Below are 17,885 nucleotides of genomic sequence, written 5' to 3'. Positions count from 1 at the left end.
AGAATATAGTGTGTATTATAAGAATGTACCAAGCAGAATTCGATTGGAAGTTATGTATTATGTATTATATTGAAGGTCATAACCTTAAGGTATATATTGAAGTTTAAATAAGAGTTGAATGGATGTAATTAAAAGATATAAAGGTGTCATACTCCAATTAGTAACTACAGGAGAAAATTTGTTTAATGAGAAAAGATAATATGAAATTGAAACAGAATAGACAAAAGTATAAATATAATGATTTGAATTGAGATGAGATAATCAAAATAAAATTGAGAAAATTAAAAGAGGGGAAAAACTATATAGAAAATGTAGAATAGTATAAGATATGGAATAGAACACAAAAAGGAGCATGAAATTGAGTTTTGTGTCTGTATAAAGAAGTTCAACCCGGGACCATGCTATTTTCAAAAAAGATGTTTTACTTGTATTTTGTATGTGTGAAAACCCAAATAAAACTTTATTTAAAAAAAAAAAGAGTGCTCCTTGTTATGGTTTTTAGTATCCACACCAGTGGTGGGATAAAATGTTTTTTACTACCGGTTTTGTGGGTGTGGCTTGGTGGGTGTGGTATGGCTTGGTGGGGGTGGCTTGGTGGGCATGGCAGGAGAAGGATACTGCAAAATCTCCATTCCCACCCCACTCATGGGGGCAGGTTACTTTAAAATCCCATTCCCTCCCCACCCCACTAACCTGCTTTCCAGCTCCATTCTCCTGTGCCGGGCAACAAAAAAAGACCAAGCTGATCAGCTGGAACTCGGGATGCAGAGAATAGATGGGGGTGGGACCAGTCAGAGGTGGTATTTGCCTGTTCTCTGAACTACTCAAAATTTCCGCTACCGGTTCTCCAGAACTGGTCAGAACCAGCTAAATCCCACCTCTGATCCACACAAAGTAATGCTCAGAGTTTGGTTCAAGAGAATGCTTACCAGTTGAGATGCTGGGCTTTGAGCTATTTTTAGCTTTGTCCCCTTTTCTTTCATTTCACACATCAGCTCACTTAACATGTGTGTCTGTGCCAAATTCTAAAACAAAATGGAAAAAAGCTATAAATAATGAGCAATTGGACTAATACAGTGAATTTTTTTTTACTGAGTTGCTTTAAGCTACAGAATGTATACAGGTAGTCCCCAACTTACAACAATTCATTAAGTGACCTTTCAAAGTTACAGTGTCACTGAAAAAAGTTATGACCGTTTTTCACACATTTTACCATCATTGTAGCATCCTCATGGTCATGTGATCCAAATTCAGACGCTTGGCAACTGAATCATACTTATGAGAGTTGCAGTGATCCAGGGTCATATGATCCCCTTTTGTGACTTTCTGACAAGCAAAGTCAATATGGAAACCAGATTCACTTAATAACTATGTCACTAATTTAGCAACTGCAGCGATTCATAGGAAAAGTCATAAAATGGGATAAAGTTTACATAACGAATGTCTTGATAGCCGCAAAAATTTGGGGCTCATTTGTGGTCACAAGACGAGGACTACCAGTCTTCCATGGCAGTTGCTTGATTGGATTGTGGTACTTGTATCTATTGAGCAAAGCTTGTCATATTTTAATTAAAGTGTAACTGCCTGTATCTCATACTATATATCTTTTAAAAGGCAGTATCAAGACCAAGGAAATGACAATTAACTGAAAGTCTCTGGTCTCTGCTTGGAAATTTTCTTCTTGGATTAACTTATAGATATAGACTAGGCACTTCTATAAATACAAGATGTTTAAATGTTAGACGTTTCTTGAAAATGTGAGAGCAATATTAGATGTAAATTAGATATCCACTTATACAATTTTGCACAACTTGTGTTGAAAAGGGAATGAACAACCCATATATCATAGTTTGATATGATTATTGCCATTGACACTCGTACTTCTTTGTTGTGTGATTGTTATAGATTTCTGAGCAGTTTTACCTGCATAACAGCATTAAAGAAACATGTGTTTCCTAAGTTATTAATGCCTTTAACAGGAACAGATGCCCAGCTGAAACTGAGGCCTTTTCCTCTTAATATGTCATTTGTTTCATTGTTTTCTTCATGTAACCATATAATTTTTGACGATGAACCTTTAACGAGAAAAGATAAGAATCAAATCTTGTACACAAGGTACTGCATGCTGACCTTTAAAAAAAACAAAATATCAAAGGTAACATAAATGTCCAGTTTAGAATGATGCTATACGTTCTTAAGAGTTTCATTCAAAGAGTTTGGAAACAACTAACTAAAGTCAATCAGTTCTCAGGCTCTGATTAGCAACTGTTCCTATGTTGGGAAGACACACTAGTAGTTGCTATTTAAGATGTACAGATTATGTTTATACTCACCTGTAATATAGAAATGATTTTAAGGCACATAAAACAATTAGTATTTAACACCCTGCTTCCAAATATAACAACTGATCAAAAACTTTTTCCTGAAAACTTCATCTAATATCACACAATTTTAGTAGATACATTTTTTTTAAAGACTAAAAATCCCAAGTCCAGTTTGCAATTTGTTCTACAAGGACTTTTTTGGTTGCTTTAAGAAATTAATAGAGTCTTCAGAAAATATTTTTACTTTCCAGGATATTCTGAAATATTCTGAAATGGTTTCAAACCAAGGTAATTATTCTTAATTCCCATTGAAATCAATGGGAAGAGTTAATAAACAACTGAACCATTATTGCTTTCAATGGAACTACATTCAAATAATTAGTTGGGATCCAACTTCTAAATATTTCTTAACATACCCAAGAGATTCAACTTCCTGCTTTTGAACTATTACACAATATAATAGGAAGTACATATAGTAAACCAAATAGCTTTGCATGAAATTTGTACTATTCTGAAGTATATTCCAGATTCTAAACAATTATTTTATGAAATCAGTATGTCAGCATTAACTGGAAATGAGAATTATGAAGCAGAAGCTTAAACATCCTAGTTGAAATCATTAATTCAAACCTACTCCAAGATAATAAATAAACTGCAGCTTCACATTTTTGCCTACTAAGTGAGCAACAATTAATTACTTTAAGTAATTTGCTAGATCAAATTGTCCCTGTGACATAATTCTGTGAATCCTTATTCTAGATACTGAAACTTGCTATCTGCATGAAATTAGAAAGTAATGAGAAATCCTAAAATATGTGTTCAGCCTAGATTCCAACTTGCAACTTTCATTTTGCGTCATGGGTCCTGAACTAAATATGAAAATTACTGACATATATAACATTTCAAGTAATTTCCAACAATTCAGGCCGATGGTAACGAGTAATGGGCTTAATGGATAGCAATAGCACTTAGACTTATCTACCACTTCACAGTGCTTTCCAGCCCTGTCTAAGTGATTTACTGAGCAGCATATTGCCCCCAAACAATCTGGGTCCTCATTTTACCAACCTCGGATGGATGGAAGGCTGGTGAGACTCGAACTGTCAAACTGCTGGTAGCAAGCAGGCAGCAGAAGTAGCCTGCAGTATTGCATTCTAACCACTGCACCACCGTGGCTCTTCCTGACACCTACGCAGAATAAGCAGCAGATATTTTTCTTTTTGTACCCTGATAGAGAAACATCTGTCATTGCCTAGGATTGAACTCTCAACCTTCCAAATGCAAAGTGTGCATTTTTACCTCTAAGTCACCATCCCAGTGACCCAGAGGCAAATACTATCAAAGGCAGTGGCTACATCCTCCCCCTATGTCAAAATTAACTTTATGCAATAGTAGTGTATTGCTTGTGGACTGACTGCTCCCTAAAGAAACAATTAGCAACAAGATCAACAACCTAAAATATGTATTTCTGACTTCCAGTGACATCGCGGCATGGCGAGGTAGGAGAACTCCGTTCCGCTCTCCTACATCGGGGGTTTTGTTCATGGGTGACTGTTCAAGGTGGGGATAGATCCTGGTGGGATCACCCAAGCAAGGAAGAACTCTTGGAACCTAACTGAAGAATGAAACCCCAGAGGTAAAGAAGGGAGCCTGAAGCTCAGGGCAAAAGAAGTCAGCCTGTTGAGGCTGGCCCGAAGACGCGATAGAACAATTTAAGAAGGAAGCTGAGAGAAGAGATCAAATTTGAGTCCAGGAAAGACTTTGGAGGCAAATCGTTGTTGGATTATAAGTGGTGGATAATATGGAAAAGTAATTGGTGTGTGTTTGAAACTCCGATGCGGAAGGGCGAAAGCTGAAAGTGGTGGCAAGACTGAGGTGTTTACCCCCAGCTCAGGATAAAGTGAATCTCACTTCTAAATAGGAAAGTAAAAAGGAGAGAAGAGCGATTATGGTTGGGGAAAACGCTATCTTCCTAGCCATATGAACAAATCGTGGAGAGTACTTTATAGACGGACAAGAATCTTGAAACTTTGAAATTGAGTGGAGCAGTGACAGTGCAACTCGCGGTGGCGGCCATTGAGACTGGCAATCCCGGGAGAGTGGAGGAATGCAGCTGAAGTGACTGTTAGAGCTGAGAACTGAAACCTCAATTTATTATTGATATAACCAGAATACCAAGGCAACGACAGGAAAGTAGGAGATTGTAAATCCTCTTCTCATCCAGTGTTTATCTTTTTTCTCTTTTTTATTTCTCTTCCCCCTTAGAACTGATTGGAGTGGTATAGTTTTACTTTATATTTATTCATGATATATATTTAAATAATAAGAAAATAAGATTGGTTGGTTATTTTGAAATAGGATTTAATTTGAGTAAGTGATATTTAACCTCTTTGGATTATTTTCTATATTTGCTTTCTCTTCTCCCTTTTACATACATTTGATTGAATATAGATTAATGAACTTAATATATTGATTAATATAATGATAAGTTAATTGATTATTTCCTCCCTCTCTTTCCCATATCCCCCTTATATTGGATATTGTGATTTACTGGAATATAAAAAGGATTAACTTGAACTTAGAACTTTTATTATATGTATAGGGAAACAGTTGAAATACAGTAATTAATTTTTAAAGAAGTGACTGGGGTTATAATATTGTTATATATCTAAGCATAACAGAGTGACTTTTTTATCTGTTAAACAACTTATGAACTGATGAACTATTGATTGTATTAAGACTAGGCATTGTATTAATATAAGGTGAGGGGAACATTTAGAGTAATAATACTTAAGGTGGGCTTGGAAGTCTGAATATATAATTATTAATTGATAACTTTCTTAATTTAATGGTGTCAGGAAATTAGATTAAGCAGATAAACAATAATACAAAATATTAGATAACCGAGAAAATTAAATTGTAAAATACGGATAAGATTGATGGTAGTTGGCAATACAACCTAGAAAAACATACTCAGGATAGTAGAGGAACAACAAAGAATTATCAAAGATATGACTAGTACAACTACCACCATTATAAAAACAGGAAGAAAATTGGTATCAACAGCAACACCATCAACTCCCACAGGAACAAGACTCAAAAAACGATTGAAGGGATGTTGGTGCCAGAAAACTCTACGGCACAAACTAACACGCAATCAGTTCAAACTACATTATTAACTATTCAAAGCACGATGCTGACAATGCAGGAATTGATGTCTAAAAATCATACGGAAAGTAAAGCTGAAACAGAAACTATGAAAGAAGAATTAAAAAATGAGTTAGGAGAAATGAGAAGTGAAGTTAAGAATTTGGATGGAAAGATAGGCCAGATAGAGGAATTGATTAAAATAAATGAAGAGAAGATTAAAGAGATTGGAAAACTAGCTGATCAAATGGAAAAAAAGTTGGAAGACATGGAACAAAAAATTATGGAGCAGAATAAAGAGACAAATGAGACCCTGACTCATCTCGAGATGGATAAGGCCTCTTACTATCTCAGATTCTAGAACATAGAGGAAGAATGGGGAGAGAACTTACCGTTAGTGATGGCGGAGATATTGGCAGAGGTTTGAATACAGACAAGAATGAGATGGTGAATGAGTTGGACGACGTATACAGAGTGTACACGAGCTACGCGAGATGGCACAGATACCCCAAGAAGTGCATATTAGATTTGCAAGGAGGTGAGTGAAAGATATAATTTATAGATTTACAAGAGATGAAGGAATAAAATATAAAGATAGAGAAGTGATTGTTCTAAAACAGGTGCCAAGAAGAGTTCACAAACAGAAGAGAGATTATTGGTAGTCACAAATTATTTAAATAAAAAAAATATCCTTTAGATGGATTACCCCAGAGGGTATCTTAATATGGAAGGAGAAAAAGGTGAGAATAGATAGCTTAACTAAAGCGCAAGAATTTTTTGATCAAATAGGAGGAACAGAGGAAGAATCGAGTAGCAGAGATGACCAAGAGACCTCGAGTCCAAAAGAGTTACAACTCAGAAGCAGGGGGGTGGGATAAGGAGAAGGAGAGGGAAGGAGGTGAAGAGATACTTGGAAGAGAAGAAATAGGAGTGAGGATCAGAAGTCAAATGTTAAGTAGAAATATTGAGGGATAGAAGTAAGAAGGATCAGAAGTCAAATGTTAAGTAAAAATATTGAGGGATAGAAGTAAGAAGGAAAATGGATAAAGGAGTGAATTTAACATCTATAAATGTTAATGGATTAAATGATCCAGCTAAGAAAAAAAGAATATTTTTGGGGTTAGAAAAACAAAGAGCTGATATGATTTGTATTCAAGAGGTTCATATTAGGAAATGTGATCAAGGATATTTATTAAATAAAAAACTGGGGAAAATGTATTCAGCATTGGTGGAAAAAAGGGGGGGTTGTTCTATATATATAAAAGAGGACATAGCCTCAAAAATTATTTATAAAGACGAATTGGGAAGAATAGTAATGGTAGAGATGGTAATACAAAATAAAAAGACATTACTAGTGGGGATATATTCCCCCAACAAAAATCAAAGTGAATTTTACAAAATTTTATAAGAGAAATTAATAGAATTTGGCAACTCAAGAATTTGTATTATTGGAGATTATAACGCAATAACAAATAACAGCTAAGATTATGCCTGTGAACAAAGACAACATAAGAAACGGAATACATTGCCCAAGAAATTTTTAGAGATGGTTGAAGAATTAGAATTAGTGGATGGGTGGAGGAAGAGGAATCCAGGAATATCACAGTTCACACAAATTATGGTCCAGGATAGATATGGCTTGGGTAAATAGTGAGTTATGCAAGGAGATTCAGGATATAAAGATTTTGGCCAATACGTGAGCTGATCATAACCCAGTACAGATAATCTGGAAAAATAGTCTCTATAAAAAAGGTAGATGGACACTCAATTCGCAATTATTGAAGGAGGAAGAATATATTTAAAAATTTGGGGAAGAATTGACCAGTTTCTTTAAATTTAATAAAAATTCCAAGAGGAATTAATTAAAAATTATTATATACAAAACAAAATTATTTTGAACATGCAAATAAATTTGGTAGGTGGCTGGCGTATAAATTAAGAAAAAAAAATCAGAAAAGAATGATATATCAATTAGAGAACAAAAATGGAATAATAGAGACAGATCTGGAGAAAAAAAGGAAATCATAAGAGAATATTTCGAGGAACTTCATAAACAAGAGGAAGTTGATTTAAATAAAATAGAAGAATATTTGAAATAAGAAATTCTGTATCCATTATCGGATGAAAAAAAAGCTGCTTAATAAAGAAATAACTTTAGATGAACTAAAGGTGGCGATTCAAAAAAACAAAAAAACAAAATGCCAGGTCCAGATGGGCTACCAAATGAACTATATAAAGAGATAGGTGCCATATTAGAGAACATGCTATTAGAGGTCTGCAATGACGTATTACTAGAACCTAAAATTCCAGAAACATGGAAGGAAGCTTATATAACATTGATTCCAAAAGAGGGTGCAGATGCCAACCAAATAAAGAATTAATGACCAATATCCCCTTTAAATTCAGATTATAAAATTTTTATGGCGGAGAAATTAAAGAAAGTTCTTAGTAACAAAATTCATCCGGATCAAAATGGTTTTCTTCCCACGAGGCAGATTAGATATAATACAAGAATAATAATAGACATATTAGAATATTATGAAAAGCATCCAGGAAGCCAAGTGGCCTTGGTCTTCCTGGATGCGCAAAAGGCTTTTGACAACTTAAATTGGGACTTTATGAAGAAACAGATTAACCTGATGGACTTTGGAGGTAATTTTGTAAAAATGTTAAATGCAATTTATGCCACATAAAAGGCCAATGTATTATTAAATGGAAAGATTACTAAACCATTAAAGATAAGGAAGGGTGTCAAACAGAGATGCCCTCTTTCACCTCTGCTTTTCATAACAATCTTAGAAACTTTGTTGGATAGAATCAGATCAAATAAAAAAATTAAAGGAACTAAAATTAAAAGTCAAGAATATAAATTACAGGCTTTCGCAGATGATACGGTTTTTATTATAGAAGACCCAAAAGACTCAGGACCAGCTTTACTAAATGAAATAGATAAATTCAGCAAATTAGCAGGATTAAAAAATAATAAGGAAAAAACTAAAATGCTAGTTAAAAATTTAACAAATAGTAAACAAAGGTCATAAATCCTCTTTTCTCTTGTATTATTATCATTATATATTTATTATATCTGCTTATTTATTATTCAAATAATATGAATATATTGTTAATTGAGTAATAGTTATAAGCCAATGAGAAAATTAATAGAGTATTGTGAGTTATTTAGTGATTAAGGTGTGATAGCAAATGAAAATGCGATAAGTATCAGTTAGTACTGACTATTAGGACTTATCAAATTTGATCACAAATGTAAAGAGGAATGTGTTATTTACATACTATTGTTTTTGTATTTTGAAATTTATATGTTTTTAATTCTTGTAAATAAAGTTTATAAAATAATAAATAAATAAATAAAATATGTATTTCTCAGAGTGCCCACCCAAAATCTTGTTCAGAATGTAGGTCTGCAACATGCCCCAGAAAAAAGGGGAAAAACTAAAATAATGCCCCTGAAAGTTCCCAGATGCGCCCTGCAAATTTGCTTCAGGACAATGATGGACAAAAAAGAACAAGGGCCGTGATGGGACAGTGATTAGAATGCAGTACTGCAGGCTAGTTCTGCTGACTGCCAGTTGCCAGCAATTTGGCAGTTTGAATCTCACCAGGCTCGAGGTTGACTCAGCCTTCCATCCTTCTGAGATTGGTAAAATGACCCAGGTTGTTGGGAGCAATATGTTGTTTTTGTAAACCATTTAGAGAGGGCTGTAAAGCACTGTGAAGAGACATATAAGACTAAGTGCTATTGCTATCTTTGGAACCATGCAAGAAGATTTGAAAAGCAATTCCCATCATAAATGTTTAAATCCACTTGCATAATTTTGGATTTAATATTCTAAAATTCTCAAAGCAAGAAAGCAGAATTGATGCTTTGAAAATTAGTGATTAATTATTTCTGTTTCATCTTTATGGCAACTCAAAACCAAGCATTCTTGCTTTGGATCTCTTTCCTTTTCTCATCCATTTTATAGTTTTTTAACAATGCTATATGACATAAATAATATGAAAGGTAGTATCAGTTTAAGACTTTTGTGGATAATTTAAGCTTTTGCTTTGCTGCACCAAGTCTGACATTTATCTATTATGTCAACATGACTCACATCTTTAAAAAAAACACAAGAAATGGATATTTTCATTTAAAGTACATATAATGGATTTGGATTTTTGACAGAAGCCTAAAATGTATTCTTAATTTGTATATTGGTATACCACAGTTGTTGCATTTATCCATCGGCATTCAGCAACATCTGGGAAAACATCTTAAAGTAAACAATGCTCAGTATGCCATCTGGACCAAACTGCAGGCAAAAATTAAAACAGAAGCATATGGAAAAACAGATTTTAACTCCCCTTCAGCACTGCAAGATGACAAATGTCAGATCTGGATCTGTCCACGCTTCACTGTGCGATGCTTTGCAGCACCACCTGGCTCTCCTTGCATAGCCACCAAATATGGGCAACCCTGCCACAGTGGACCATATCCGCAGGGCAAACTGAATAAAAGCATTTCATTTCATGGTTAAATGACAGCTTCACACAAGTAGCGAGGTTCTGTCTACTGAATCTCCAATCCTGAATCATCCAGGAGAAAAATAAAACAAACCGACCCCCTTGAAATCGCCTCCCCATAAAACCACAAAAAGCAAACAAACTATATTACAAGACCTGAGTGCTCATATAAAAAACCATAATTACACAATCTTAAAAGTACATTGTTTTAACGGCAACAAAAAGATTAACCTTAGGGCTTCCGGTTTGAGCTTCTTCGGCGACAGACCGAAACCTCGTCTCTGCGAGGCTTCGATCCATGCTCGCTGCTGGAGCGCCCCAAGCCGGCTGGTTTTGGGGCTAAGCCACCCCGTAGAGGTGGTGAAAAAGGGGGAGACTGCCTGCAAGGTTGAGGAGAGCCACATCTCTCTTCCCCAGCTGGCCATTACTCCCTTTCCCGAAGGCGGTTGCAGCGGTGGTCAGAAATGACCACCACAAAGAAGAACTCGACCAGAAAAGAATGTGCAGAGGAAGATAAGAAGAGAAAGTTTTGATTGACCGGGTCAAACAGCAAAAGCAACAAATAAGGTACCCTGGAATTTAAATTTAATAACATTGTTCCCAAAGAAGTTGGGAAGAATAATTTGAAAGATAAGTATAATATTAGAAAGCAACAGAAGAGGGGATTACAGATGAGAGAGTTAGAAGTAGAGAGACGAGGGGGTAAAAAGAGGGGGAAGAAGGCAAGGAAAAGAAGTTGTAAAAGACAGAAACAAGAAATGGAGAAACAGGAAAAAGATATAAGGATTGTAACCATAAGTTTGTTTAGAGATAATGGGTGAAAATTTAATTGAAAAAGGGATTCTGCAAAGGTACATAAGATAGCATTGTTATATTATAAACAGAAATAATTTTAGAAAATATGATTAAAATGATGGATAAAATATTTATTGTAATGTAGTTGAATGTTTGGTAATAAATAAACGAATTAAAATGATTGAGAGAATTAAATGGGAACATTTTTAATTATTAGTAATGATTTATAAAAATATAAATGAGAAATATGAAAAAAAAAGAATTAACTATGGAAAGTTTATAAGTGTTCCCAAGGAAGTATGATATTTAATTGAAAAGAAATGTTAAAGATGTCAAGATTTTAATGAATATTAATGATAGAATTGAATTGGAATGGAATGTGTGCTCTATTTACATATATATATAATTTATATATAAATTATATACACAATATCAGTGAGATGGGTTGCATAGAAATTTATTCAATAAAACAAAACTTTCGAACAAGCCTAATCCCAAATGTACTTTCCAGGGAGAAGGTGCATTGAAAATAGTATGTCCTGTTTTTTTAATGAAATGAGTTCAAGTACATGAAAATCAACTAAGCATTTGGTAGTAAGTCCTTTTGAAGTTATGACTTGTACTAAATATGTAGTTTGTATAGTCTCGTGGTTTGTATAGTTTATTGAATAAATCTCAATTAGCTGGTATCATATCCACTTAGCCATAAACCATTGTTTAAAAACCACAACAGTCAGAATCACAGTATGTTGACCTAAAATCAAAAATATTTATGATTTAAAATAATGCAAAAGCCAAAAATACTTTCAAATAAATGTTCATAAAATCACATGGTCCAATCACTCGCACTGGAAAAAGGATAATGGTACGCTACTTAAAACAAGTCTCATAGCATTAATTGGAATTTCCTCAGTCTAAAATGAAATTGCAGATCTACAACATTCAATTACCTTCTCCCCTATCTTTTTTCTAGTCTTGTTTTATTGTGAGTTTAACAGGTATTTAACCAAACATTTATCCTTAAAAGCCTGCACTGTTCCATTTTAACTATCATACCACTAACAGCAATTATCTGATTATACTCTTTTTTTTTTCATCTTATTGAAATAGACATTTAAGTGGACACACAGATGGCACAAAAGTAAAAAAAGCAATTGTTAACTATGTTTATTTAATCATTGCATACTATCCATCTTTAAACGTTAAAATCAGTATTTTTATCCGCTGAATATTTCAGTTACAAAACTATACCAATCTCATCTCTTATAAAACTCATATCTTGCAGCATTAGAATGCATTGCTAAGATCTTTAAAAGTAAATGTTTATGGAGATTCTCAGTCATCCAAGTCATGGTTGTCGCAAAGGTGCTTTTTTCAAGAGGCAACTGGATTTTCTGGTTTTTCTTTGAAGACATTTCGTTTCTCATCCAAGAAGCTTCTTCAGCTCTGACTGGATGGTGGGAAATGGAAGGATTTATACTCAATGCAGACAGGTCATTTGCATTCTTTTAGCAGATTGTTAAGGTCACCTGGAGGTTTATCTGTGTCATCAGAGTCACCTGAGTGGTGCAAATTGGTATGGAGCCTTCTTGGAACTGTTGATAGGACTGTGTTGTAGATTGGAGATAGATGATGTTGTATCCCTCTCCCTCTGTTGAGAGAGGGCTGTTCAATTTTGACATAGATGGTCTCTTTAACCCCTCTTTCAACCAGCGATCCTCTCTGTCCAAAATATGGACTTTGTTGTCTTCAAAAGAGATTTGCACCATTCAGTGACCCTGATGACACCGATAAACCTCCAGGTGACCTTAATGATCTGCTAAAAGAATGCAAATGACTGGCTGTCTGCAAGAAGTATAAATCCTTCCATTTCCCACCATCCAGTCAGAGCTGAAGAAGCTTCTTGGATGAGAAGTGAAATGTCTTCAAAGAAAAAAAAACAGAAAGTCCAGTTGCCTCTTTAAAAAAGCACCGTTGGATCTTTAAAAGTAATAATCTATGTGCAAAACCAATTAACAATGGTAATAATGAACAGTATTAACTTGAAATCATCATAAAACAAAAAGGAGGAGGAAGAAAAACAAACAGCTGTAAGATCGAATCCAGTGGTGAACTGGATGTAATAATTGTGCAAAAATGGTTTTAAAATGGTTTCCCGGCTGCCTGGGAATCTCATAATGGGCATGCTTAAAATGGCTCTCAATGGCTTGGATATCTGGAAAACAGTGGTGAGATTCAATTTTTCTTTTACTACTGGTTCTGTGGGCGTGGCTTGATAGTGTGGCAGGGGAAGGATATTGTAAAATCTCCAGTCAGAGGTGATATTTGCTGGTTCTCCAAACTACTCAAAATTTCCGCTACCGGTTCTCCAGAACTGGTCAGAACCTGCTGAATACCACCTCTGCTGGAAAAGATTTCAGTGATAATAGCTAGGCTAGTTTAACAAAACCACACAAATGTTAACCTGGTGCTCTGTTTTTAAAACACATAATCCCTGCAGAGTTCATCACATATTGCCTCTTATAAAGAAAAATAATAAATTGGGTTTACCCCTCAATTTCCTGGGCACTACATGCAACTTCATGAGGCATATAGGTTTATTATGGGTTATAAAACCAGCTTATAGAATGAGGAGTTTTCCTGAGCTTCACTTCTTATAGTCATTAATGTACCCAGAAAAACTGCTTTAGATAATTCCTCAACACTGTGGGGTAATGAAAGATCTGTGAGGTGAGCAGACAGTGTGAAAGAAAGCGTGTATTTAGCTAGCAGAAATTTAGATAAAATATCATGAGCAATTAATCCTAAAAGTTAACAGTACTTTTTAACCTGGTATATTTTAATCCATTCTAAACCTACTATCTATATAATCTTCCAAGGGCCTATTCTGGTACTTCAAGTCTAAGAACCTTTACTGGAATTTTTAATTTTACTCTCATCGTAAGAAAAAATTAACTGACATCGTCTTCCTTTGAACATTTAATTACCACAAAACAATACATCCCTGCCAAATTTGTTTCGTAATTCCTAACAAATGACAATAACTGCTGGGATGTAAATGGTTTGCTTATTTTGAAAATATTTTAATTTAAAACATATAAAAGTTAGGCAAAGCAATTATATAGTTCTTCAGGGCCTGATAAAATACATTGCAAAATATTCCAAAATATTGTTAAAACCAGCATTTCTTTGAATTCAGATTAATTGGTATTCACACAAAGACCTTAGTTGTTAAGAATAACAGAGAAATAGTGCAACATCTTTTTCCTTGTTTTTTTTTTTTTTAAAGAAACCAAACACAGAGCCTGGCAAAAAGGCAATTATTGAATTAGAAATAAAATTAAATAATAAAATAAAATAAAATGCAACCTTTGTAGCAATCCATTGGTACTGGAAATTAGAATAAAGGGATTCTGTAAATCTTAGAACAACTAGAAATTATTTTTGAATGGTAATTAACTTTTTTCCCCTCTTCCCATTAACTGAAAGATGCACTGGGGGCATAACTGGAGGGGGAGGACTGCTTGTTTCCAGGGATCAAACAAACCTGCATTTTTAATCTTCTTTCCCAGGCGACAGACAGTCAAAACTGTAACAGCACAGCATGGTTCCTGTGTACTACATGTGCACTGGGTTCATGTGAAACTCACAAGTGTGCCATCATAACTATATTGCACCTGCTTTCCTGGCAAATGCTGTATAATGGGCTAGCCCCGGTTTTGCACAAAAAAAACAACCCTAGCCTCTGCTGGATGGTTACTCTTTACAAAACACTTGTTCTATTCTTTCAAACAGATGATTTTCAGAAAAAAGAAAACAAAACAAAAGGAGAAGAGAAAAAAGAGACAACACAGATTTTCGGAGCAGGGTAAATAATAAGATCCAATGGGAAGTCCATGTACTGCCAGAATTTTTGTGGGAAGAACTCCACACTTGGACTTATCTCAATTACTTAATTTAATTTCACTGGTCAGTCATGGAACAATAATGTAATTTGCCCATTTTTGCAAGCAAGTTGAGTGGGGGGGGAAGCAGAGATCAGGATGCCATGCTTGCTCTTGACAACTGCAAATATTTTGCTTCTGGTTTATTTCTCAAAATATATTCGTTAGAAAATCTGTGCTGCTTTTTCCATAATCCGGGTTGCCTTTTCTTCAGACTGATTAGTCTGAAGCTGAATAAGCAAGCTACTATCTGTTTATTTAGTTTGTCTCATTATTGTCAGACCTATGGTACTTGAGAAAGAATCATAATCATAACCCATTTCTAGCAAATACATGTTGTTATAAAAAAAAGGCATTGCTTGTTTCTTTACTTATTTTAAGGAACCGCCTCGCCTGTACATGATGCACTAAAATATCTTTTTCATCTAAAGGAAAACAGCTATTGGCAGTTTGCATATTCCACTGGATATAAATAAAAGAACAAATCATATGAAATTAAAAATTGCCAAAAGAGTAGTGTTTGAATTGCTGGTCAGGCTCAGTGCTCTTTCTGTTCTCTCTTTGGATTATGCTCGAATAATGCTATATTTAACTTCTTTATTATATGCAGTAAAGAAGCTTCTTTTAAAAAATTCAATGTAACCAATAATTTCAACAGAAAAAAGAAAGGTTCTGTTTAAATGTATATTTAACAAAAAATTTAGGCAAATAGAGAGACAATTGCTTTTTAATATTATTTTAAATAAGATAGCTGAGCACTTTTAAAACTATCAATTTCTAAACTCACTCATGAGAGTAAATCTTTCTAAGACAATACATAGAGTAAATAGTAAGTTATGTATGTTATGAAATTTATTTATATCCTGTCTTTTTGCCATTATGTATTTAAAGAGGCTTAAGAAAATAGGTATTCCTATTACAAAGAGACGAGTCATGCACAAATTTATTTTGGTATTATTGTGTAGTATACATATAACTGATCAACAAACATGAAGCCTATTAAAGTCTATTATATTAGATTCAATGAGATTTACGTCAAGTAGACATGTAGAACATTCCATGGAAAAACTAAAATCTTATGGATATTTATTAAAAAATAAGATCTACTAAAGTGGTTGGAATTTCCTTCTGATGAGACAAGCATAAGATTGTGCTTTAAGTTTCCTAGTCTACCAGAATTTCTTTTTAGTATCTGAGTTTAAACATTTTAAACACCCCACAAACCAGGTTCCGTCTAGTCAACCCAAATATGAAACCAGCATCCATTCATCTGGCCTTAGGTATTTTTTACTGAATTCAATATTTTATGAAAAAATTTCCAACCAATTGCCAAATGGATTTTCTATTATATTCATATTGTCACTTATCCAATCCTACATTATTTTAACAGAACTACAATCCTTGATTCCTCAAGTATAGAGTATACATGAAACATACAAAAATAAGATACATACATACATACAAAAATAAGATATTAAGATAGATATTTTCCAGATGGCTTGGAGCTCATAATTCTCATTCCTGCATAACACTACCTAGCAGTATCAGTATTAATATATGTAAACCTCTGCAAAGACATTATCACTTTTTAATTGGCACAAGGGTTGAATTCTAGAAAACACTTTTAAATTCATTTTCTGCCATGGGTTAATATATGTTCAGTAAATTATAACTTGGATTTCTAAGCAACGGGCTATTGCAGTACTAGCAGATATTCCAAGTATAAGATAAATCTGGAAAAAAATCAACTTTTTTCCCTCTGCCTCTTCCATTTTCCATCAAGATATCCTTTTCTGAACTCCTTCTTCCTCTTTTTTAAAAAGAGAAGTTCAGCAAAAATACTCTTTTGATTTCGACTACCATATCCATTCGTTCATTCATTCATTCATTTGTTGTGGTTGTCACCACTCTTCTAGTACAGTCCTCCAGTTGGCTGAGGAAGCGAGTTAAAACTGAATTTTAAGAAGTTGTCACTCTGGCTTAGTGGACAGATGACCTGACTTCTACTGTCTTTGACCTGTTCTAACGGTTTGGAATTCCAAATGCCCTGTCCAGTTAATTGTCAAGTTTTCCACCTAAAAAGTAAGAAAAGGGGAAGTATAAATCTCACCCAAATTCAATACATAAATACTAAACCCGTCTTGGATACAAACTGCAAATTAATTTCAGTGTAAACTGAAATATTAAGTGGTGTTCATTATATTTAAAGCCTTATTCAACGTAATTTCAGACTATTTGAAAGAATGCCTTCTTCTATATGAACTTCCATGCTTATTGAATACATCCAAGGAGCTTGCCTATAGTTGTCCCAAATTTTTTTGGCAGCAACGCAGGATCAAACCTTTTCTGTTTCCTCTCTAGCTCTTTGGAATAAACATTTTATTGTGCAAGTCCTTTTTATCATATTTTTGCACATTTAATTACTGATTTCAAGTATTAATTTCAAGTATTAATTCCACTTGTTTTAGTTATTTTAATCCTATTTTAATGTATTTAATGTCTCATCTTAAAATTGTTTTAGTACATTTAAAACCAGTGAGAATTTTTTGCTAATCTAACAGAATATCAAGTTCAATAAACAAATAAAACAAAGTGGGAATACATATTCTTATTTACAGCATAAATAGGACTAAAAGTAGAATTAAATCTGATCCAATCCAACATGTACCCTTATAATATTGTTTTCTACTGCTAAATTATATCATTATAAAACATTATAGTCCCTCAAACATTCATATATCTGGCAAACACTGAGGACTAGAAACTTTGCTTTAGAGGTTAATCACTGCATCATTAGCAAGTGGCGAGTGATCAAACATTTTTTGAAAGGAAACTTTTGCTTACTAGCCAAAAGATAACTCAGTCATTTATTTAAACTTTGTTTATCATGCTGTAACATCATGCAGGGTTTTTTTTTCCCCTTCATTCTTCTGATGTATCTAACAAGATACATAGCATCACACTAACATAAAACGTCTCAAGTTAACTTACTTGATTCATTTCTAGTAACATGCCTTTGGAGGAAGTCAACGATCTGTGTCAAAGCCTTTTTGTTGCAATGTGTTGAGAGTTCCTCATTACATTCATAACACCTGAAATAAAGCATTTAAATGCAGTAATAATAACTCACAAGGACATTCTAATGACACTAGCC

The 17,885-nt window shown here is 34.1% G+C and overlaps 1 protein-coding gene across 1 annotated transcript in view; it reads right to left on the bottom strand.

Moving 5' to 3' along the window:
* USP45 (ubiquitin specific peptidase 45) overlaps positions 1–17,885 on the bottom strand; it is a 67,612-nt gene that overhangs the window by 36,072 nt on the left and 13,655 nt on the right. The window contains exons 5-7 of the mRNA XM_026726680.2: positions 17,723–17,823; positions 1,924–2,075; positions 930–1,025 (exon numbers count right to left, since the gene is read on the bottom strand). Of these exons, the coding sequence (XP_026582465.1) occupies positions 930–1,025; positions 1,924–2,075; positions 17,723–17,823 (349 nt within the window). The remainder of the gene's footprint in view (positions 1–929; positions 1,026–1,923; positions 2,076–17,722; positions 17,824–17,885) is intronic.

This window comes from Pseudonaja textilis, chromosome 1 (assembly GCF_049901715.1).
Source record: "Pseudonaja textilis isolate UNSWEBS1 chromosome 1, rPseTex1.2, whole genome shotgun sequence".
NCBI classification, from domain to species: Eukaryota; Metazoa; Chordata; class Lepidosauria; order Squamata; family Elapidae; genus Pseudonaja; species Pseudonaja textilis.
This window is presented reverse-complemented; position numbering and strand designations above follow the sequence as displayed.